Raw genomic sequence first — 20,637 nt, 5'->3', positions numbered from 1 at the left:
TTCTCTTATTGTATTCCTCTTCCTTCTCCTTCTGTGAACCACAGCCTTCCACTGCAGTGCAGGCTGAACGACCTTTGAATTGTCAGCTCTGTGGTAAATACAATGTTGAGTCTGAAGTGGTTGCAAGGTGTTACGAGTCAGTCTGCTTATGCTGCCTGCCTGAATTCCTGCCCTCGTGGGCAAGGCTTAGAAATGTGTCTGTCACTGAGAGCAGTCTTCCTGTCAAGCTACTCCATCAGTGCAGTGATGCTTCTCAAAGTGCTGTATTTCCATTTCACTTTGAGTATATCAGGATGGAGCTTCTGTCAGCCCCACTGGCAATTATTTCATAGGCTGATACACCTGAGGATCACAAAGTGCTGCATGATTATTCAGTTTAAATGCTTTCTTTATTTGGTCTCTCCTTTTCATTTACCTATCTTTCAAGCACTCAGCCTAGTAACATTTTGCCTCTTCAAACTTCCACTCATAGAGTCATCCTCCCCAAATCCTAATTTTGTGGTAGTACTGTAAATCAGTGAACATCTTTTTGAGCACATTGCCTCCCTGACCTGAATTCTCTTTGCAGCTCATAGACTGCAGCCTTTACCAGAGCACTGGGCTTGCCACTAGCTCAAAGAAATATTTGAGATGATATACTATGATAAGGTTTATACCAACCCTCTTCTGGTTTGATGATGGTGATATAAAGCAATGAAGTAGAAAATGGTGGAGGGTTATATTTATTTTAAAGGTTTTTGCTCCAGCAGGCTGTCCCTGACCCATGAGATTTTTGTTGGTTTGTTTGTTTAGATCTGCTAGAGAAGTCCCGTGTTGTTAAGCAGCCAAGGGGTGAAAGAAACTTCCACATTTTCTATCAGATCCTGTCTGGTGCATCAGAAGAGTTTCTCTGTAAGTGTTGCCCTTGTGCCTTGTTCAGATATGAGTTTTCTTTATGTTTAGTGTGCTATTCCATGCACATCATCTTTTGTGGGAAATGTGATATTGATTAATTTTTCAAATTAATGGTGGTAGGATCATTGGTAATATGTGAAGTCCACATATGCTTTGATATTAACCAATTACCTGAGTCAGAATTGGCTTAGCAATGCATTAAAAACAAATTTGAAAGCCTGTTCTTATTCAAAAGGCTAATAATTAAAAGATTCTTGAAGAAAATCCAATAACAACAACCTTATTCCTGACAATGCTGATTCTGGGATAAAATTGCTACTAACAAGAATGCTATTACTAATGATACTTTTATTTGATTTATTAGGCAAACTCAAGCTGGAGAGGGACTTCAGCAGATACAACTACCTGGGCCTTGATTCTGCCAGAGTGAATGGAGTGGATGATGCTTCAAACTTCAGAACAGTCAGGGTAAGAAGGAGCAGGGGCTGGCTGTGCACCCAACATCAGTGCAGGGCTTTTTCTTGTGGTCTGTCTGTTCATGCAGGGCTGGGCTGGGAGGGCCACCTCTCCTGTCTGCTGGCACTCTTCATGCTGGGATGGAGCATGTTTGCACAGGGAAACAGAAAACTAGGAAATAGGATCAAGCTTCTGGAGTATTCTTGTGGGAAGACAAAAAGGACAAAAAAACCCCAAAGAATAAAAAAAAATAATTAAAAAAAACCCCAACAAAACTCCCCCAAACCAAAAAGAAAACAAAAGAAGGGAAATAAAAAAAGCCCAGATGCCTTGGTCAGATCCTGGGAAAAGTTATATTTTGTAGTGGTTTAGGACAGCAGTGACTGAGCCTCAGGGACCAGGTGATGCTGAGAAGTTGAAAGAAAAGAGGATTGGGATGATTGATTGTCAAGATGATTTGTTGTCCTGTTTTTCTTGGTTGTACTCAGGAACAAAATGAATACAGGACCTTGTTACCCAGTGTATGCAAATATGGATTCTAAAAATGACTGGTCTGAGAAGACAGGAGGACCTGTTCATTTGACTGGGAAAAATTGGGTTGGGTTACAATCTAAATTAAGTGGCTAAAAAAAGTACAGTGTTTCAGAAACCTAAATTTTGAATGAGTCCTAGAAGTGGACTGGTCTGAATGCCAGCTCCATTTTCACACCTCCTGTGTATTATTAAACTTACTTATCTTAGCATAGGAATTATAGGTACTTTTCGGAACAGAAATTTGTAATTAATGCAGATAAATGGTAAATTTTTCAAGAATTATCTCTTTAAATGTAGATGCTTTTATCTCATAATTTTATTTGTCTCCTTTCCAGAATGCAATGCAGATTGTTGGGTTTATGGATCATGAAACACAGTCGGTTTTTGAAGTAGTGGCAGCCGTTCTGAAATTGGGAAATATCGAATTTAAGCCTGAATCTCGTGCAAATGGCCTAGATGAAAGTAAAATCAAAGATAAAAATGGTAAGATGAGATTAGTGATGGGAAGAAAGCCACTAATTTGTCTGAAATCAGTATTAATTTTGTCATTTCTGCAGACATACAATATCCTTACATATGAATTAGATTGTTTCCAGAGCTCACCCTCAGGCAACTGTGGGCTGCATTCTGTGCAATTTCAATCATTCTGTTTGAAATTCCAAAAATTATTTCCCCCTTTTTTCCCACTCTGTTATCACTTTGTTCTAAAATGTTAAATGCTTCTGTGCCTTTATGTAGCTGCTTGTTTTTTCTGCAGTGGATAATTTTTGTTCTTTTGCAGTATCTCTGCCTTTAGTGTCAGATTCATTCAGTGATATTTTTGCAGCTGGTGTATTTTGAAAGCTCATTTTCATCTGAAAGTTTTTTGATTATGAAAAGTAGTTTCCTAGAAATAGAGGGAAAGTTTCTTCTCAAAAATAAGTGGATAGGAAGTGCTTTCAAAACCAGTAGCTCTCTTTCCTTGCCCTGTGCATAATTTTATAAACTTTGCTTGGCAGGGTGGTGGGGAGAGGGTGTGAATGGGAAAATACCACACTTTTTAAAAACTGGTCGTTTTGGAGAAGAAAAAGCAATAATAAGGAAGGATTGATTGTATTTACACTTTGCTTTTTCTTGCTAGAACTCAAGGAAATCTGCGAGTTGACAGGTATAGACCAGTCTGTATTGGAGAGAGCTTTCAGCTTCCGCACGGTTGAGGCCAAACAGGAGAAAGTTTCAACAACACTAAATGTGGCTCAGGTAAAAAGAGGTCCTGATTTAGAAGGCAAAAATCATTTTAAATGGCAATTTTATTCTGCATGATTAAATCATAACTACCCCAATAAAAACTACAACTGAAAGGCTGCACTGAATAAATCACAAGCATAGGGTGTGATTTTTGCTCGGTGGTTTCTAAGTGTTAAGAGATACTGGATGCTTTGGTTTGGTGTGTGTTACCTCCAAAAGATGAGGAACAGGCAAATGTTGCAGAGAATGTAAAAACAAGCAGTCCTGCACAAAACACATGTTTCAAGTGTTGTGGCAGACTGTTTTCATTTAGGGCAACTGCTGTAATTCCATGTGAGCTGTGGGCCCCGGGGCTGCTGAAAAACCTTTGCTGGCTGTGTGAATTCATCCCCCCCATAATGCTGCAGAGCCAGGGTGCCTGCCACCTGTGTCTCATCAGCTCCGGCCAGCAGGAATGTGGCTTCTCCAGCTGCAGCTGCTCAAGTCCCCTTGCCTAGGATTAGGATGGGGGATGTGAGTCTTCGGGGAGCAGCTGGAAGGGAGCTGGAGTGCCCTGGTTGTGGCTGCTGTTCCTGCCAGCCCGTGGCCAGGAGGGCAGAGCTCCTGTGCTCACTTAGGCAGAGCCACTGCTCCCTGAGCTGGTTTTACTCAGTTTATAGCACCTTTAGGACACCCTCAGCAGCAGGAGAATGCTTGGTTTAGCCCAGCACTTATAACATTTTTCTTCTTTCTTCTCTTTAGGCTTATTATGCCCGTGATGCTCTGGCTAAGAATTTATACAGTCGCCTGTTCTCCTGGCTCGTTACCAGGATCAATGAGAGCATTAAGGTATTGTTGCTTTGTGCTTGTAAAAAGAAAAATCAATAGAAATCCTTCAAATTAAAGTGGACAGTAAAACTGTGTTTGCCAATTTCATTTTTCCTAGCTGTACACTGTTACACACAAATAACCTTATCACAGCTCAACAAATTGCTCTCTGCTCGGTTCTTAAGCTTGTAAAAATATTCACATTAAATGTATTTTGGGAAACCATATGTAACATTTTAGTTTTACAGTATTTGACAGCCTACTTATGAGATACATTAATTTTCTTGAATCCCAAGTATGCAATGTACAGATGACTGACTCGGTGTTTATTTTTCTATAAGGCACAAACAAAAGTGAGAAAGAAGGTAATGGGAGTGCTGGACATCTATGGCTTTGAAATTTTTGAGGTAAGACCTTTATAATGGTAACCATTTAGTGAGTCAGCTCTTATTAAAGCCTAACAGAATTAATGAATTCATAATCAGAATATATCTAATTTGCCTCAAGTGTGTCATGCCTGACAAAAAAACCACTAGAAAGGTAAGCCAAAGGGAGATGTCTTAACATGTCTGGCAATTGAAACAAAAAATTATGAAAGTCGTACTTGTGTTTTTACACCATAGGTAAATAAATATTTATGATGGATAATCTAAATATAAATTGTTGTGACATACATTCTGAGCATAGGAGAAACTCTGGCACTGTCATTTCTGCCCTGAGGCATTTTGTGGATGTCTTTGAATAAGCTAATTTCCTCCTCAGAGGGGAAAATAAAACAACCACCCAACAAAAACTATACATTCTTTTCCTGTCAAAAATTAAACAAGGACTTATATTGCATTTCATCTCAATTCACTTAGGTGAATACTCTGTACCTATTCCTAGCTAGAGATCTGTGGCTCACTGCTGTTTGTTTACAATAGTATTTTTAGACTCCTGGTATTTTGAAACAAAACAATCAATGAGGAGTTTTTAATTGGGTTAGAGAGCGCCAGGGACAGGGTATTTTCCATAAATCTTGTTCTGACAGTTTTTGTTAAGAGATTTATAGATCTTGTTTGGAATCTGTGTGTGTTTAAACTAGAAACTCATCTGAGGAGAAAAAAAATCAGTTGAAAAACCGTGACCCACTTCCCCACAACCCTCTTAGAAATATGGGGAGGATGTTTAAGCTGTGTGGAAAATGGGAATGATCCAGAAAAGAGCAGTTGTTCACGTGAGGGTGGTGTACGTTTCATTTCAGAAGCAAAACATCCAACTATGTGCAAATCAGAGTATGTTTGAAGAGGAAAAGGAAAGCTGAGAGTTGCCTCGAGGGCTTGCTGAGCAAGGCTGTGTTGTTTGCGGTAGACACAAGAGCATATTTATGAAAATATCGTGGTGGAACGGGGATCTCGGTGCCAGATCTCTTGGGAGCTGGTCCTTGAGTAGCCTTTAGGAAGCTGGCACTGGAAGGGTGCTGCTGACATCCTCAGGCAGGATCTGTTTTTCCCAGCTCCCCTGTGTGTGGTTAGGCTGGACGTGCACAGGGAGGTGGGAGACAGAAGTGTGCACCAGCACATGAGCCAGCTGAAGGATTGTGTTTGTGGGATGGTGCTCAGGGACAAGGCTGTTTCTCATGTGTAATTTTCATCTTTTCTACATTCAGCATCTTAGGAGGTCATAAGTAAATGGCTCAGTGCAGGAGAAAAATGAAAAAAATCCAGAGCTCTTTTCACTTACCTGTCATGCTGGATTACAGTGCAGCTTTCTCAAAAGCTGCAAACTCAAAAGCTTCAAAATAATGGGAGCAGTTATTGTTCACTCATTTAAATACTGAGTATTGGTTTTCCTGGAAAAGCTGGGGAAGGTTTTGCCTCGTGACTTAAGGACCAAATTCATCAGTACATTCATACAAGGTGTGACTCTCTCAAGAGCTGAGACCTATGGCAAGAAGAGGAGCCAAGCAGCCTGGTTCAGCCTCACAGGAATGACTGATTTATTGTTTAAATTTAATTATATTAAAGCAACTAAAATTTTGACACTATGTAGCCACATAAGTCAAGGAAAATGTAATGATGTCTTAAGATTTATAGCATAACAAATACAGTGGAATTTGGAGCATTTTGCTGTGTGGTACATTTTTAAACACTATAGCCATTCAGAATATTAGCTGAGATGTGGCTAATGACAGTAACATATCCATCTAATTATAGATCAGTTAAAACCTATGACTAAAAATGTGCAGTTGCCTCTTGAACATAATTCTTAAGTCATATTTTGATTTTCACATCTGTTCCTGAAAGTTAGAACTTATGTCAGCTCTCCAAAGAATGTTTGTTGGCAAAAATGCACTTGAGAGGCTTCATCTCTATATTTGTGCCTTTTAAATGTGCAAGCTGTTTGATGTGCTGAGGGTAGAGAGGCCTACATTAATCATGTTTCTACTTAGGTAAGTTTACCATTAGTGGTCTTTGACCTGAAGTGCCCTTGTACCCTGGAGACAGAATGTATCAAAACCCACGGGAGGTGTAGCAGGAGTGTTTTATATACATGTAAAATATAATCTTCTTCACAAGAAGAGTGAGTAAAGAAATCCAGATTTACCATTCTCAAAGACCCTACACTTCACCTTCTTGATAACAGTAGCAGTCTTGTTCTATTATATGCAAATTGAAGCTTTCAAATGAGATTTTTTTCATCTCTTTTTAAAATATTGATTTTACTGTTCACTGTGGTTTTTGCAATTTTCTGTAATTTAAGCTGAAGTTAATTTACAAGGGTAACTTGTGGTTTCTTGGAAATTAACTGAGAAAAGATACTTTGGGTATTGATACCGCTGGCATATTCTCTTTGGGCTTTGGGTTTTGCTAGTATATTTATCAAACACAAACCCTATTTTTCAGACAAACACAAAAGCCATCCAAGAAAGTTGATATAAGGACTTGGCTGTCTAAAAATTCAGTTTAGGGAATTTAAATCTATCAATAATCCTCAGCCTCTGTGGGTTTGGCAGATGTCAGCAGCAAGCTTGGCTAGGCAATCCACAAAATAGGTGCTGTAAAGCTGTGTTTATTTTTGAATCCTGCCTTGCCTTTTGTGGTAAGCCAAATGCTGGGACTGAACGTTTGCGAAGCGAAACGCTGAAATTTTGGGTGGCTCTGTGTGAATTGTCTGTGGGCAAGGATTTAGGGACTAGGATTAGGGTGGAAATGAGGGCTGGGCTGTTGTGTAACTGTGCTGCTGGAGCTTGGGCAGTGGCCTGAAGCTCCAAGTGTGTTTATGCACATTTCTGAGCGGCTGCCTGCGTGCTCAGCGTGCAGTCTAGACTGAGATTTGAGATGGGCTGGTGGCACCAGGAGTTCTAGAATCAGCTTGATTCCAGGCTTCCTGGGGTAGGTTTGGGGCTGTTCCCATTTTATTCCATTTTGAGTGTGTGTTTTTGGGTCTCCGCAGAATGCTGGGGCGGGGCTGGGAAGGGTGGGGATTGTGATGGAGAAGTGCAGGCTGTAGGAGGCAGATGATGGGGGCCTGGCAGAGCTCAGCAGGGATGAGCAGAAGGCTCACTCCATTTGCTTTGGGTGTTGAATTTCCTGTTGTGTACATTTCCTGTGGAGACAAGAAGTAGTAAAAATGAACGTCACAGAGCGAGCGTGAGCATTTCATCCTGCCCAGCCCTTCAGAGGCAGAAATGTCTGTCTGTGCTACTTGTCTTAAAGGCTTTATTCTGAATATTCAGATGCCACTCTGCAGGTGATGAAGTTAATGATTTGGAGTGCAGTTTTATGGAAGGTAACACTGCCAAACAAGGCTTATTGTTGAAATTTGCCAGGCCTTGAGAAGACTGTTTGAAAGTGAGTTCCTTCTGCTCAGTCCCTTGGTGGAGCAGTTTGTTCCATGTATTTTAGCCTGACAAGAAACTGGGATGCACTGGCGATAAAGTTGCAGAGAGAGACTGCTTCCATCTGGTTGACCAGAGGTGATGTGACTGCTTTGTCTTTTGGGACAGCATCCGACCAGCTCCTTTTGCTCTAGGTGGACAAGAACATGCAAACACATGGCAAAAAACCCACCAGTAAATAAAAATATCACAGGTAAACCAGCCAAACAAGCTACCCAGCAGTAAAACCAGGTCCATTTCTCACAGTCTGATGCATTTTGATAGCAGTTCTTTTTATTTAAGGCAATTAGCTTGTTTCTTGTGCATAGAAGTCCCTTAAAGTAACAGAAAGAAGCTTGATCCTGCTGCATGTATTGTGTAAGCTGTCATCTGGACAATGATAAAATGACAGTATCTCTATTGAGATAATATGTTAGAAATGTGAAGAATGTATTTTCTTCATATTAACAAGTTCATGGTTGTGTTGTCTTTTTTTAGAGGGAGGTAACCAAATAAGGAGCAGTAATCATTGAAAATGTCTTTCTGAGGTGTTTAAGGCATGAAAAATAGGGGAGCTATTTTCATCTTCACCATAAACCTGTACAACAGCTCGGTCCAGTTGCTGCCTGCTTGCTTTGCCTTTTTCTATCCTGTTGATTACAGGAAGGATGTTACAGTTTCAGAGCATCCTGAGCTCTGAGAGATTGCTCCTGGATCAGGGTCTTCCCCCCACACCCCAAAGGATTATTTTACAGGAGAAGGGTCTAGTTATTTGCTAGCAGGATGACATATTAGACAAAAAAAAAACCCAAACAAACAAACAAACAAAACATTCTAAGGAGGAAGTTATCAGGATTTTTTTTTTTTTTTTAAGAATCTGGGAACTCTTTCTTCGTGGCTTGACTTTGACTCATCCCTGGATGTCTGTTAGTTGCCCTAATCTCTGGACCATAATTTCCAGCTGCTTTTTCTAGGCTGTCTAGTTTGCAACAGATTTCCTTTTTGAAATTGTTCAACCCTTTGCTGGTGCCCAGAAGTTTATCATATACTGGCAAGCAGCAGTGCCAAAATATGTGTACCCAGCCCCTCTGCTTCTTCTGGCAAACCCCAGTTTAGTGGGAAAGAGGAGAACTCAATTTTTAATCTATAATTGATAACTACCTCTGCTGGCAAGGGTTATGTGAGAGAGGAGCTTTACAGACAGGGACCCTTGGTTGGACCTTAAGTGCCAGGGAGTTTTTAAAATAACGTCAAAGCCATAATTTCCTTAAGTGATGGGATGCTCAAAGCAGAGATGCATCCCAGGAAGCTAACCACCATTTAATTAATTGTATTATAACATGAGTATTTAGAGAGGTTTATTTTGCAACATGCAATTTTATTAAGTAAATCCCATTGGCTGGCTGTTTGCAGAGAGGAAATACTTGAAATGCTGGAGCAAAAATACACAAATGTTCTGCTTCAAGTTGTGAGAATAATGTTTTGCCCTACAGCAGCTATTTCTGTCTTAGTAGAGGAGTGGTTCTGATAATACAGTAGGTTCTTGCCTGGTTGTAATCCCTGTTGTTCCACAAGTGTAATTTATCAGGTTGAGTTTGTTGAAGTGATGGTACCTGGGTTTTCCCATGCATCACACCTGCACTGGATTCACTGCATATTCTTGCCTTTTCAAGTCCAAATTTGGTTCAGCCCTGTGTGCCTGAACAGCACAGCTGGGAGCAAGATGGATTTCAGAGTTCTCTGCCTGGCAGACAAAAAGGGCTGAAGTTGGTTAAGCAACACAACTATGGTAAATGGATAATCCTCCAAGCTTTGCACAGATCTTTCTTGCTTCCATGAGGTACACTGAAACATGGCTTGATTGCATATAGTGGAATATTTATAATTAAAAGATGTGCCTCTCTGGTTCTTTGCACACAGAGAATTTACCCAAAAGTGCAGTGCAGTCTAGTTTACAAGAAATAAGCTTGATTGCTTAAATGTTTGTATATGTAAACAGAAAAGAAAGGGATAAATATTGATAACACCTTTACTAAATTTGCAAAAAATTTTGAAAAATTGTAACAACTGAGTCATGTTATTACTGGGTCATTGCTTTCTGGATTAAAATAGTATCTTTTTTCATTTTTTTAAAATGCAGTTTTCCCATTTTGCTGATTTTAACTTCCTAGCATTTATATTCCTTAGTTTCATCTCATAAACTCGTATGCTTGTGTGGTCATACATAAAACCCCTATCCCCAGACATCACAGTAGCATATAAATTGAATTTGCTGGTTGGTTTCACTCTTCATTCCACCATTCATCTCAGAGAAGTGAGTATGTTGGTCTTTTGTCATCATTACTTTTGCCATCTGGCTTTTTCTCTAGGGGCCTGATGGAACTACTTGGGGTCACCTGCTTACATTAGGAGGCAGTCAGAGACTTCTGATGCCTGGAGCTGTGTTGATATTTTTAAAAAACTTTATTTTCTGGGGCTATTTGTGATAGAGCAGAAGTATCAGTCTCTGTATGTCTTTTTCCCTTCTCACATTGATGTGAAAGTTTATTTTAATGACATCAGTCCTGTTGATTTCAACAGTCTCATGACTTGAAAAGTTTAGGGGTTTCTTTTAAAAGAAGTTTTTCCTTTAAATAAATCTCGTGTATTATTTTAGCTGTATGTGTTCACATAATGTATTTGAAAAAATGTTGCTGGGCACCTTTTTGTCAGTGTGGTTGCAGACTGAGCAACGTGCAGATTTTTGAATTGCCTCTGAACAAGACTGGTGTGATGAAAGACTAAGGAGGAAGAGGAGACCTTGAGAAACACCTACAAAGGTGTGACACTGAGGTGTGATGTACCTGAGTCTATAGGCTTGGATCCACATCATCTGCTTAAGTTGGGAAAACAGTGGGGAGGACACAAAAACCACAACACTTAGACTTTATTAGGCAGGTGGAAGTTAAGAATTTATTCCTGCCTAATGGAAAGGTACACAGTTTTCAGTTTTAAGCAGGTATCTTAGTTGCCTTACCTTTGGAAATTATTGGAAACTGGGTACTCAAAGTGAATTTGAATTCTATGTGGGGAGAGAAGAATAACATTAGAAAGTATCTAATGTTGGTAGGAAATGCCAACAGTGGTTTAGATATTTTCTGTTCATAAATCTAATGGAGATCTTTCTGCCTGAGACCAGTAAGAGATTTTTTTTTAGCCTTTTTTTTTTTTTTTGACAGAAATATTTTTATCTGTTTCACTTTTTTTTTTACTGGTATAAAAATGTATGAAGTCGGCAACAAACCATATATATTTGTTTTCAGATGATTCCACAATATACAAGTGGAATCTTTTGAAGAAGGAGTTAGGTAAAATATTAAGAATGAAATAATATTTTCTGTAGGACCTTCAAGCATCTCTATGTAATAGATGTGGCTCACAGATAGAACTTTACGGCTAGTTTATATAATCATTTAATTTTTGCATGGAGAGGAATTTTTTTAGAGTTCAAAACTTGCTATTCATGAAATACCAACCATGAAGGTTGATAAAGAATGAAGCTGTATGAGTAAGACGCCATTATTTGTGAAGTGAGAACCATGGTGAAGTAGGCTTTGATTTTTCTAAGTGAATTTTTCTAGTCCTCTAAATTTAGTGCTGCATCTGATAAAAGATTCAGAGGATAAGCTGAGGGTGGTTAGTTGAGCTGTATCTATAAATTCAACATGACTTTAAGCCTATCTCAGGTGACATTCTGTTTTACCAGCACCTTTATTTAATTTGAGAGACTGTGTGGCTTTACATTCCCTGAAGGTTTTATTTTGTATTCCACAGTGCTTTCAAAGGCACAGTTAGAAAGCTGCTATTCAAATGCAGGGATTGAAGCCATGCCCTTGACATTAAAAGTATCAGAATTACAGCCTGGAAGAGAAGTTGACACCTTGAGAAGATATGGTCTTATTTTTTTTTTCCCTTTAAAATTTCCTAAGACTATTTCATAGCTCTTTCTCAAATTTTGGGTCTGACTGCACTGCTTCTGTGTTGATCAAACTCCTTTCTTCACTAAATACAAGTGGCCAGCATAAGGAGCAAGTAGTCTCTGATGGCTGGGGCCCTCCAGCCCCGACTCCTGAGTGGGGTTAGTGATGTGCTGTCACTGATGTGGGTTATTCTCTACTGCCTTCTTTAAAAAAAAAAAAAAAAAAAAAAAAAAAAAAAAAAAATCAAAAGTCCTTTAGGATCCCTTCTAATTCTGTTGTATTCATGTCTATAAGACCATTAAAATATTGGGGGGGGGGGGACAACTAATCTGTGAATATTTGTATATGCTTTGTGGAGCCCTCACATAATTAAAATCAGAGATATTCATTAACGCACAACCTCTGTTGCCTTCCTTAGAATTGCTTAGAGATAAACACTCTAATTGGTTTTTTTGGGCGTGGTTTTCTAAAACCTTTTCTGAAGTGTATTTAATTTACCAAATGTCTTCTGAGTTAAGTATTTTCAGAATTTCAGTAATTTCAAACATTTTGCCCCCCTTTTCTTTGCCATAATTAACTGTTTTAGCTTTTTGCTCTGTATTATTCATAAAGAACAACATTGTTGCTGCTCTTCAATAACTTTTATTCCTGGAATAGCAATTTTCAGTGGCTTGGCAATGTCAAATAGAATTTCATAGCTCAAAGTGAGTGATTTGTGGAGAGCTCTGTGGATTTTGGTTTGCCTTTTTTTTTTTGGCAAGCCATAAATATCACAGATACACAGCAAATCAGGAAAACATCTAGCAATTACTTTAATGTATTGTTAATGACCTTTCAGTTAGATGGTTTAGCTGGATTTTCTGTTCAGTTTCCATCCTCTGTTGATACCAAGCCTGTATAATTTGTGAGCGAAGAGCCCTGCAGCCCTTTTAATCAGAATAACCTGGTCTTTGGAGAAGCAGCCTCTCTGAGCTGGGTGGCATGTGCCTGGCAGGAGGATGCAGACTGTGTTTTACCCTTTCTCTTTGTCTGGGTGATGTGGCAGCTGGGGTCCTTTTACTTCAAACTCAGCATATCTGAAGTGATGGCTTTATCTGAATGTGTCAAGTAAACTTACACTCATTTTTCCTCCAGTATTCTCTATTTCCTTCCACATTCTCCTCTTCTGTTGCAGAGATTTGTCTTGCCCAAGGTTATAAAAATGGCTTTTAGAGGCAAACATTACCTGGTGATTTGGAGACAGGGCAATGCAAGAATGCTGTTCTGTGTTAGGCTCTGATGTGTCTCAACCTCTTGGTTTATTTGGTAATATTTAGACAGTGCCTAAAGACAGACTCACCTATGAAGATGTAATATATAATATTTATGTAGTACTTTGCATTTTCAGCGATACAAAGATTGATCTACTTGGTATGCTAAATAAATGTTAATAGATATATTCTGTATTGTTCTGGAAGTAGAATAAGTACTGACTGCAGTTTATGTAATTCTTTTTCAACAGAATGCAGTAAGTATGACTTGTTTGCAGTGCTGATTTTGCTGCATGCCAATTTTTAACTCTCTCATCTAGAGCTATGCAAGTTTTGCAATCTCTGAGTGATAATTGCAGTTGGTGAGAGGGGCAGCATTTGTGGCTGAGGAATTTTGGTGATCAGCTATGATTTTGCTTCATTTAAAACTAAAATGATAAAAGTAATCTGTGCTTCCTCAATATTTTCTAATCTGCTTGCGTGTTCTTAATCTCATTTAGCAACCAGATCCTTAATTCAAGCATTCAAATGATTGCACTTGCCTTCAGTGATAAAAATTCTATCAGCATAATTTAAGGTGTTGTATAGCAGATTATTTGGGAGTTTAAAAAGGCAGAGTGTAATGTCACAGCCTGTGACACCAACTCCTTCCTGTGCCCACCCCTCCTGCTAGGGTCTGCTCCACTCCCTGGTCCCTTCTGCAAAGGGTCAGACATCTGCTTGCTCCCTAACCCAGTTTTGGATGAATTAGCCTGCTAGAGGAATTTTAGTCAATGAAGCTCTTTTGTTTCCCACCATTTCAAGGGGCAGTTTGTTGGTAGGGAGGAGGTGGGTTGACCTCTGGGGCCAATAATCTCTTAACCCAGGCTCGGCTGCAACTGGAATAGCAGCTTGAGCCTTGTTCTATGGGGAAATAGGATGCTTTATTGGCTGCTGAGTGGAAAAGAGGTAATGCTGCTGTCATGATTTTATTTATCAGACCCTGCAGGAGTCTCCATTTTACATATGGGGGCAGATGAATACAGGCAAAACTTTGGTTGTTTATTCCCTGACACCACAGGTGTCCTTATGACTTGTTCAAAGGAATCAGTGTGGAGGCATCATGGATAAACCTACGGAGGTTTTTGTCCTTCCCGACGGACAAAGCCTCAGGGAAGGATTTGGTCTAAAATTTCTGAACTAATCGTGATCTCAATCAAATGTTACTCCAACCATCACCTCACAAAACTGGAGGGAGTAGTTAATACAGTGGCTTGTTGACCTGAAGCTGCTGCAGTAACTCGCTCCAGCTGGGTTCCAGGCTGTTTACACAAAGCAAACTCAAACATGTTTCATCTGACAGGACAACAGCTTTGAGCAATTCATTATCAACTACTGTAATGAGAAGTTGCAGCAGATCTTCATTGAACTTACCCTCAAAGAAGAGCAGGAGGAGTACATCCGAGAGGTAATACTTGAATGGATCTTCCTCACCCTCCTCCCATTGTCCCTGTAAAGACACACAGGCAGGCAGGCTGGAACCATTTTTCAGGCAACAGAGGCACTTTCTGACCACAGGGCTGACATGGAGCATGTTTGTGTGGGGCTGTGTGGTAGTCACATTAAGCAAAAAATGTTGGTTTGGCATTTGTTTCGCATTATGAGTTCTCCAGGTAAAACCAGACCCAGCTCTGATTCATTCGTTGGCAACCATGACTGGCAGTTCTGAGCAAGGGCTAATTGATTTATTACAGCACTAATATCACTTTCTGGCATTAGTACCATTACCCTGCAGCCTGTGTTTTGGATTATACAGCAATGTCTGGGATGCACCCGAAACCAGCCACAGCCAGTCCTTCAAATGGATGGCTAAAATAATAGCATGCAACATGAAAGAAACTGCAAATAGAGTTTGGTTCTGGTGTTCTTTCAGGTATGTATTGAAGGGAGCTGTGTGAGCTTTGTGGATAAATTTAAGATGTCCTGTGGAGCCCAGCCTCTGGTGTTTGATGTTATTCTGTGAGTGAACATCAAGCTAAAGTTTTAATAGGTTTTAGCAGTGCTCCACATGATACACAGAGCTCAGACAAAATACCAGCTCCCAGCTGTAAAAACTGGCACACACTGCCGAGACTCAAACTGGATAATACCATTTTGCTTTATAAACATAAAGTTCCTGCCTTACAATCCTGATGATAACATGAAATTTTGGCATCTCTTTTTAATTTTGCATTCAGTGGAAAACCATCATTACTGCAATTTGGTTCTTGAATGATATTTCAAATGCTCTGAGAAAAGTAAACTAAGAAGTACCACAGAGTGCAAATTAAGAATGAAATTAATATTTTCCTTCTTTCAGTCCTTTACACTACCAGTGCTACCTCGTGATGCATTGGCATCTCATCCTGGAAATTTTTTCACTGATATTCAAAAAAGAATTGAGATACTAAGAACATCTGAACAACTGTCCTACTCTGGATTTTTCAAACAGTCTTATCTAAATTTAGCCTTCTTTCTTCCTCCCATTAAAAAAACCCAAAAAAAAACCAAAACTCAACAACTAAGAACTTAGAAATTTTGATCTGAGGAGCTTGCAGGGACATGGGCTGATTTCCTTCTGGCCAGTGGGAGCGTGGGCAGCGTGAGAGGAGCCTGGCCTGGCGCCAGGGAGTGCATGGGAAGCTGACATGGGTGGGGGAAAGGAATGGAGAGTGACTTTGGCAGCCACTCAAGGACACTCATTTTGCACAAATATTGTTAGGAGTAGATGATTGAATTTTTGTTTTCCTTAATAAATGAATTGTTGGTAAGCATGAGGAATTGAATTTGAATGCAGTGCCATGGTTAACAGGAGTAATTTTAATTGCTTAGAGGGAAAGCTCCCTCCATTGTTTTCCTGTTCATACATTTATTTATATTTTCTTGTAGGGGATTGAATGGACTCATATTGAATATTTCAACAATGCTATCATTTGTGACCTAATAGAAAATGTAAGTTGTATTCAAGAACCTCTCTGGATAAGTTTAATGTATGGATTTAATTTAGCTGTAATATCTGTATGCATCCTCATGCACTAAATTTTGTGAAACGTGCCATTTGTTGTATTATTCATCTTACTTTGTGTAGTAGAAGTTTATTTTACTAAATAGGTGTTTTTATAAGCTATATTACTTTTGTAGAAATATTCAGCAGTACCTATACACACACACAAAAAAAAAAAAAAAACACTAACAAAACAAATCAAACAGCTCTTAAATGTTTACATTTAGGGCTGTTTTCAATAGCAGATATCACATACTGCATTGTAATTAACATTTCTTTCCATATGGAAACTAGAAAACTCAATTCCATGTTACTGAGTGTTTGAGGTACTCAAAGTACTTGTATATTCTGAGAAGATTTACAATGCAAGAAGATAAAATTCCTTAACAATCACAAAAGGACAGTTTTTAGCCATTAACATAAAATACATGGTGGTTTTATCATAAACTGGATACTTTCAATTGAGTTGGAGTTGCTAGTTGAGTAAATGACGCAAAGTTTCAATGTGAATTTCAGGACTCAGATCTCATAGAAAGACTTTTAAAATACAAGTGCTAGAAATCAGTTGAAATGGTCATGAGGTAAAGAGCCAAGCTTTGAGATGGCTCAAAGAATGTTTGCCTGGGTAGCAGAAGTTGAAAAGGTGAATTATCTCCTTTTTGTGCTGTGATGGAAACAAGTACTAAAGCTCTTGTGTTGAACCTTCAGAACCAAACTGGAATCCTGGCCATGCTGGATGAAGAATGCCTGAGACCAGGAACTGTTACCGATGACACCTTTCTAGAAAAACTGAACCAAGTCTGTGCCACTCACCAGCATTTTGAGAGCAGGATGAGCAAGTGCTCCCGGTTCCTCAATGACACCTCCCTGCCTCACAGCTGCTTCAGGATTCAGCACTATGCTGGCAAGGTACCTGCTGAAGGGAGCACCTGGTGTCTGGGGGGCTGGTGTAGCTGATGGAGAAATCCAGACCTGCCTTAATCTTTTCTGCCTTAAACCTCGAATCTGTGATTTTGGCTGGAAGGCTTTAAGAGAGTTGGAATGGTTTTGGTTGAAAGGGATTTTAAACATCACCTAGTTCCAAGCCCTGCTATGGGCAGGGACACCTTTCACTAGAGCCCCATCCAGACTGGTCTTGAACACTTCCAGGGATGGGACAGCCACAGCTTCTGTGGGCAGCCTGTGCAGGGCATCACCACCCTCACAGGGAAGAATTTCTTCCTGCTGTCTAACCTAAACCTGCCCTCTGTCAGTGTGCAGCCCCTACCCCTTGTCCTGTCACTACATGCCCTTGCAGAGAGTCCTGCTGCTGTGGCTGAAATCAAAGCAGTTCTCCTTCCATCAAAGGAGAAAGGTGCCCCATGTGCTTTGGTGCTGCATTAGGTCTCTGGAAATAAATCATTGCTCACATGCATTAGTTGGCAACATAGTTTGGAAAACATGCTCTTTGTCACTGAATTAGCTGCAGTTCTTAGTCACATTGTTCAGAAAATGCAGTTTTTGTACATTTGAAGGAACTGAGTTTGATACTCTGTGTTTAACAGATGGAAGAGAAAGCTGTACAGAGGGCTTGCAAACATTTGCATTTTACAAATGTTTGTATTTGCATTTTTCAACATAAGCAGTATGAATAAATACCAGTCTGACAGCTTTCAGTGTGTGAAAGCTGTGAAAAGCTGACTTTTTATTAATGAGAATCAAAATAATTAAATTTGTAGACTGAAGACAATTTATTTTTTAAAAATTGAAAGTAAATGTAGGGTTGAAATTATATCTCTTGTCTGCATCTGCTGAAGTGATAATGTCACACAGTAACGAATATGTGGAAAGTATTTCATTTCCCTTGGAGTGCTTAATGCTTTTTGAAATTTTTCAGTCTTAAAATTTTGAGTGGCTCAATAATTTTTTCAGTCAAAATAGTCCTGGAAATATCAGACTTTCAGACTTTCATTCATATTAATTGCCCAGAAAAGTTTGTAACTGCATAATCTATCAAGGATTAACACCGAGATATTTCTTTGGTTGTCAAAAATCTAAGTGAATTGAAAATACCCCAGTACTGTGAGAAGGACTGTGCACAGATTGTGTCTTAGCAGGCAGTGAGGGTCTTTGATTGTTACAGGCATTCACTTACCCAGCAGAGTGAATTCCTCCTATTTTGGGAGGAATGTTGTTTTTCCATCCTCAGCTGAGAACATTTTGATCTTGTCACTGGTCAACAAAAGTTTGACCCTCGTTTTAAGAAATATTAGTAATTTCATGTGAACATTTGTTTTTGGTTTTTTTTTTTTTTTTCAGTAGTGGCATTTACTGCACCTGCCAGAACCAGAAACATGTTCTCCAAAGTAAAATGCTGCCTACTGAGTTCCCAGTCACTTGCTGATGTGTAAAATATGTGTCAGTACTATTTTCATTCAGAGTTCTGTGTACTTAGTTCATACCCATGCAGAACTGGGAAATCATGGATCTGAAGAAGAATCTGTATTACCAGCCAGATGACTTGTCTCAATTAATCAAATATGTTTCCTAGCCTCAAAAATTAAAGAAGCCAGTAGCAATCTGAGGTCTGCATGAAGTTCCTCTGGCTGCCTTCTGGGTACCCAGCTGCAGGTCAGAGCTTTGTACTCGTGCTTGTTGTTCTTGGACTGGTTTCCTGGTAAAAGTCCTTTAAAATAACAGTCCCCTGAGGACTGCACAGCTTGCTGCTTGCGCTGTGATAGCAAGAGGTGATATTCCATATCTTGTTTTAGTTAGGCAAATAATGTAAGCATCAGTACTTTGAAAGGAAAGGGTATTTTTGTTGTTTTGGCTCAAAAGAGAGGGAGAAAAACCTTATCAGACAGAAAAAAAGATAGATTATTTTGGACTCATGGCAGGTGGTGGTGTGTCAGAGTAATCATGGAAAAAGGGTTTCTTCCATTTCAGAAACCAGAATTGATTGACACAGGGAACTGTTGCCAGTATGAGAAAATGCATCTTTCCCAGGTAGCATGTTCACAGACATTTTATCCAACAAAAAGCCATCCAAATGTCAGATTTAAAATGAAAAGCTGAAATACCTTTCGTTTCTTTTGGACAGTGTGTAAGAAGGAGAAATCAATTTCTTGGGTCAGTTTTTAACTGGTCTATGTTTTAGTTCAAAACCTGCACTGATAAATTCTCTTCTCTGTTGTTCAGGTTATGTACCAGGTGGAAGGATTTGTTGACAAAAATAATGATCTTCTGTACCGTGACCTCTCCCAGGCCATGTGGAAGGCCAACCACTCCCTTATCAAAGCATTGTTCCCAGAAGGAAACCCTGCTAAGATCAATCTGAAGAGACCACCAACAGCAGGTTCACAGTTCAAGGCTTCAGTTGCTACCCTGATGAAAAACCTCCAGACAAAAAATCCAAACTACATCAGGTAAATTCCCCAGTGCCAAAGATTTGGTCAGTTTGTTTGATGAGGTTATTTAAAAAAAAAAAAATCCTGATGTCCAAGGATAAACTATAAAAATGTATGGTTTAAGCTCACCATCACAGCTGTTAGCACGTACAGTACAAAGAGATGTCCCTTTTGGTTTTCCCGTGCAGGTGCATCAAGCCCAATGACAAAAAGGCTGCACACATTTTCAACGAAGCCCTGGTGTGCCACCAGATCCGGTACCTGGGGCTGCTGGAGAATGTGCGAGTGCGGAGGGCGGGCTACGCCTTCCGGCAGCCCTACGAGCCCTGCCTAGAGAGGTACAAAATGCTCTGCAAGCAGACCTGGCCCCACTGGAGAGGGCCAGCCAGGTAGGCAAACAGCAATATTGCTACCTGTCCCGAGTGAAATTCCCATCTTCCACATGTCCCGAGCTTTTAGTAGTTGTGCTTACGTTGCAAAAGGAATGCGGTGCAGGCCTTACTGATTTGGGTCTGAAAGAAAGGGTGTAAGAGAGAGATACTGCCATGGATTCAAAATAACTGGGAGGTCTGCAATGATCAGGAGTACACTTACCTTTAATAACCAATTTTCAAAGTGTAAGAACACTAATTTTATTGAAGACAGTCATACAATCTTCCTCTGCCCTTTCAGGAAGAACTTTACATAATGATTGGGGAACAATTATGAGATAATCGTTGCAAATCAATTATATTAAATATAATATAATATACACTTAAATTGCATAGTATTCACATGTATTCTTGCAAATAATGTCTGGCATGGGCAAATAAGTTTCTATTATTTCTTTTACATATGGCCACCAAAAGCAAGATTTAAATATCTTTCAGAATTGATTAACATCTTTTAGCTACAATATAAGTCTTTAGGTTATCAAGAGAATGGTGGCAGTGCAGTATTGGTAACAATAGCATTTCAATAATCATCACAAAGATCTGCACGGTTTGACTTCCTTTTTTTCTGTTGGTGTTCATAAAATGCATTTGAAGAGAATAGAACACTGGCATTTGTCAAACTTGTCAGTCTTTGTTTCACATTCCGACACTAGTGTGAGCCCTTCCTTTTTCCTTCCTTCTGTTTTTAAAAATAATTATAGATGTAAGAGGAAAAAATAGGCCGTTGCTGAGGCTGTAAAATAAAATTTGCTCTTTTTTTCATCAAATTATTCTGAATCTTTATAGTGATTATTCTTGCCTTTAGTGGA

General features: G+C 39.4%; 1 protein-coding gene across 5 annotated transcripts in view; it reads left to right on the top strand.

Annotated features, from left to right (window-relative positions):
- Positions 1-20,637, top strand: part of MYO1B (myosin IB) — a 110,557-nt gene that overhangs the window by 63,880 nt on the left and 26,040 nt on the right. For all 5 annotated transcript variants that reach the window (XM_030277822.4, XM_030277821.4, XM_030277825.4 and 2 more), the window contains exons 8-18: positions 793-891; positions 1,259-1,362; positions 2,220-2,367; positions 3,005-3,123; positions 3,853-3,939; positions 4,260-4,325; positions 14,329-14,433; positions 15,894-15,956; positions 16,717-16,917; positions 19,186-19,412; positions 19,583-19,783. In XM_030277822.4, coding sequence (XP_030133682.1) covers positions 793-891; positions 1,259-1,362; positions 2,220-2,367; positions 3,005-3,123; positions 3,853-3,939; positions 4,260-4,325; positions 14,329-14,433; positions 15,894-15,956; positions 16,717-16,917; positions 19,186-19,412; positions 19,583-19,783 — 1,420 coding nt within the window. The remainder of the gene's footprint in view (positions 1-792; positions 892-1,258; positions 1,363-2,219; positions 2,368-3,004; positions 3,124-3,852; positions 3,940-4,259; positions 4,326-14,328; positions 14,434-15,893; positions 15,957-16,716; positions 16,918-19,185; positions 19,413-19,582; positions 19,784-20,637) is intronic.

This window comes from Taeniopygia guttata, chromosome 7 (assembly GCF_048771995.1).
Source record: "Taeniopygia guttata chromosome 7, bTaeGut7.mat, whole genome shotgun sequence".
Taxonomy (NCBI): Eukaryota; Metazoa; Chordata; class Aves; order Passeriformes; family Estrildidae; genus Taeniopygia; species Taeniopygia guttata.
The sequence above is the reverse complement of the archived record's forward strand: the minus strand, read 5'-3'. Positions and strand labels throughout refer to the sequence as shown.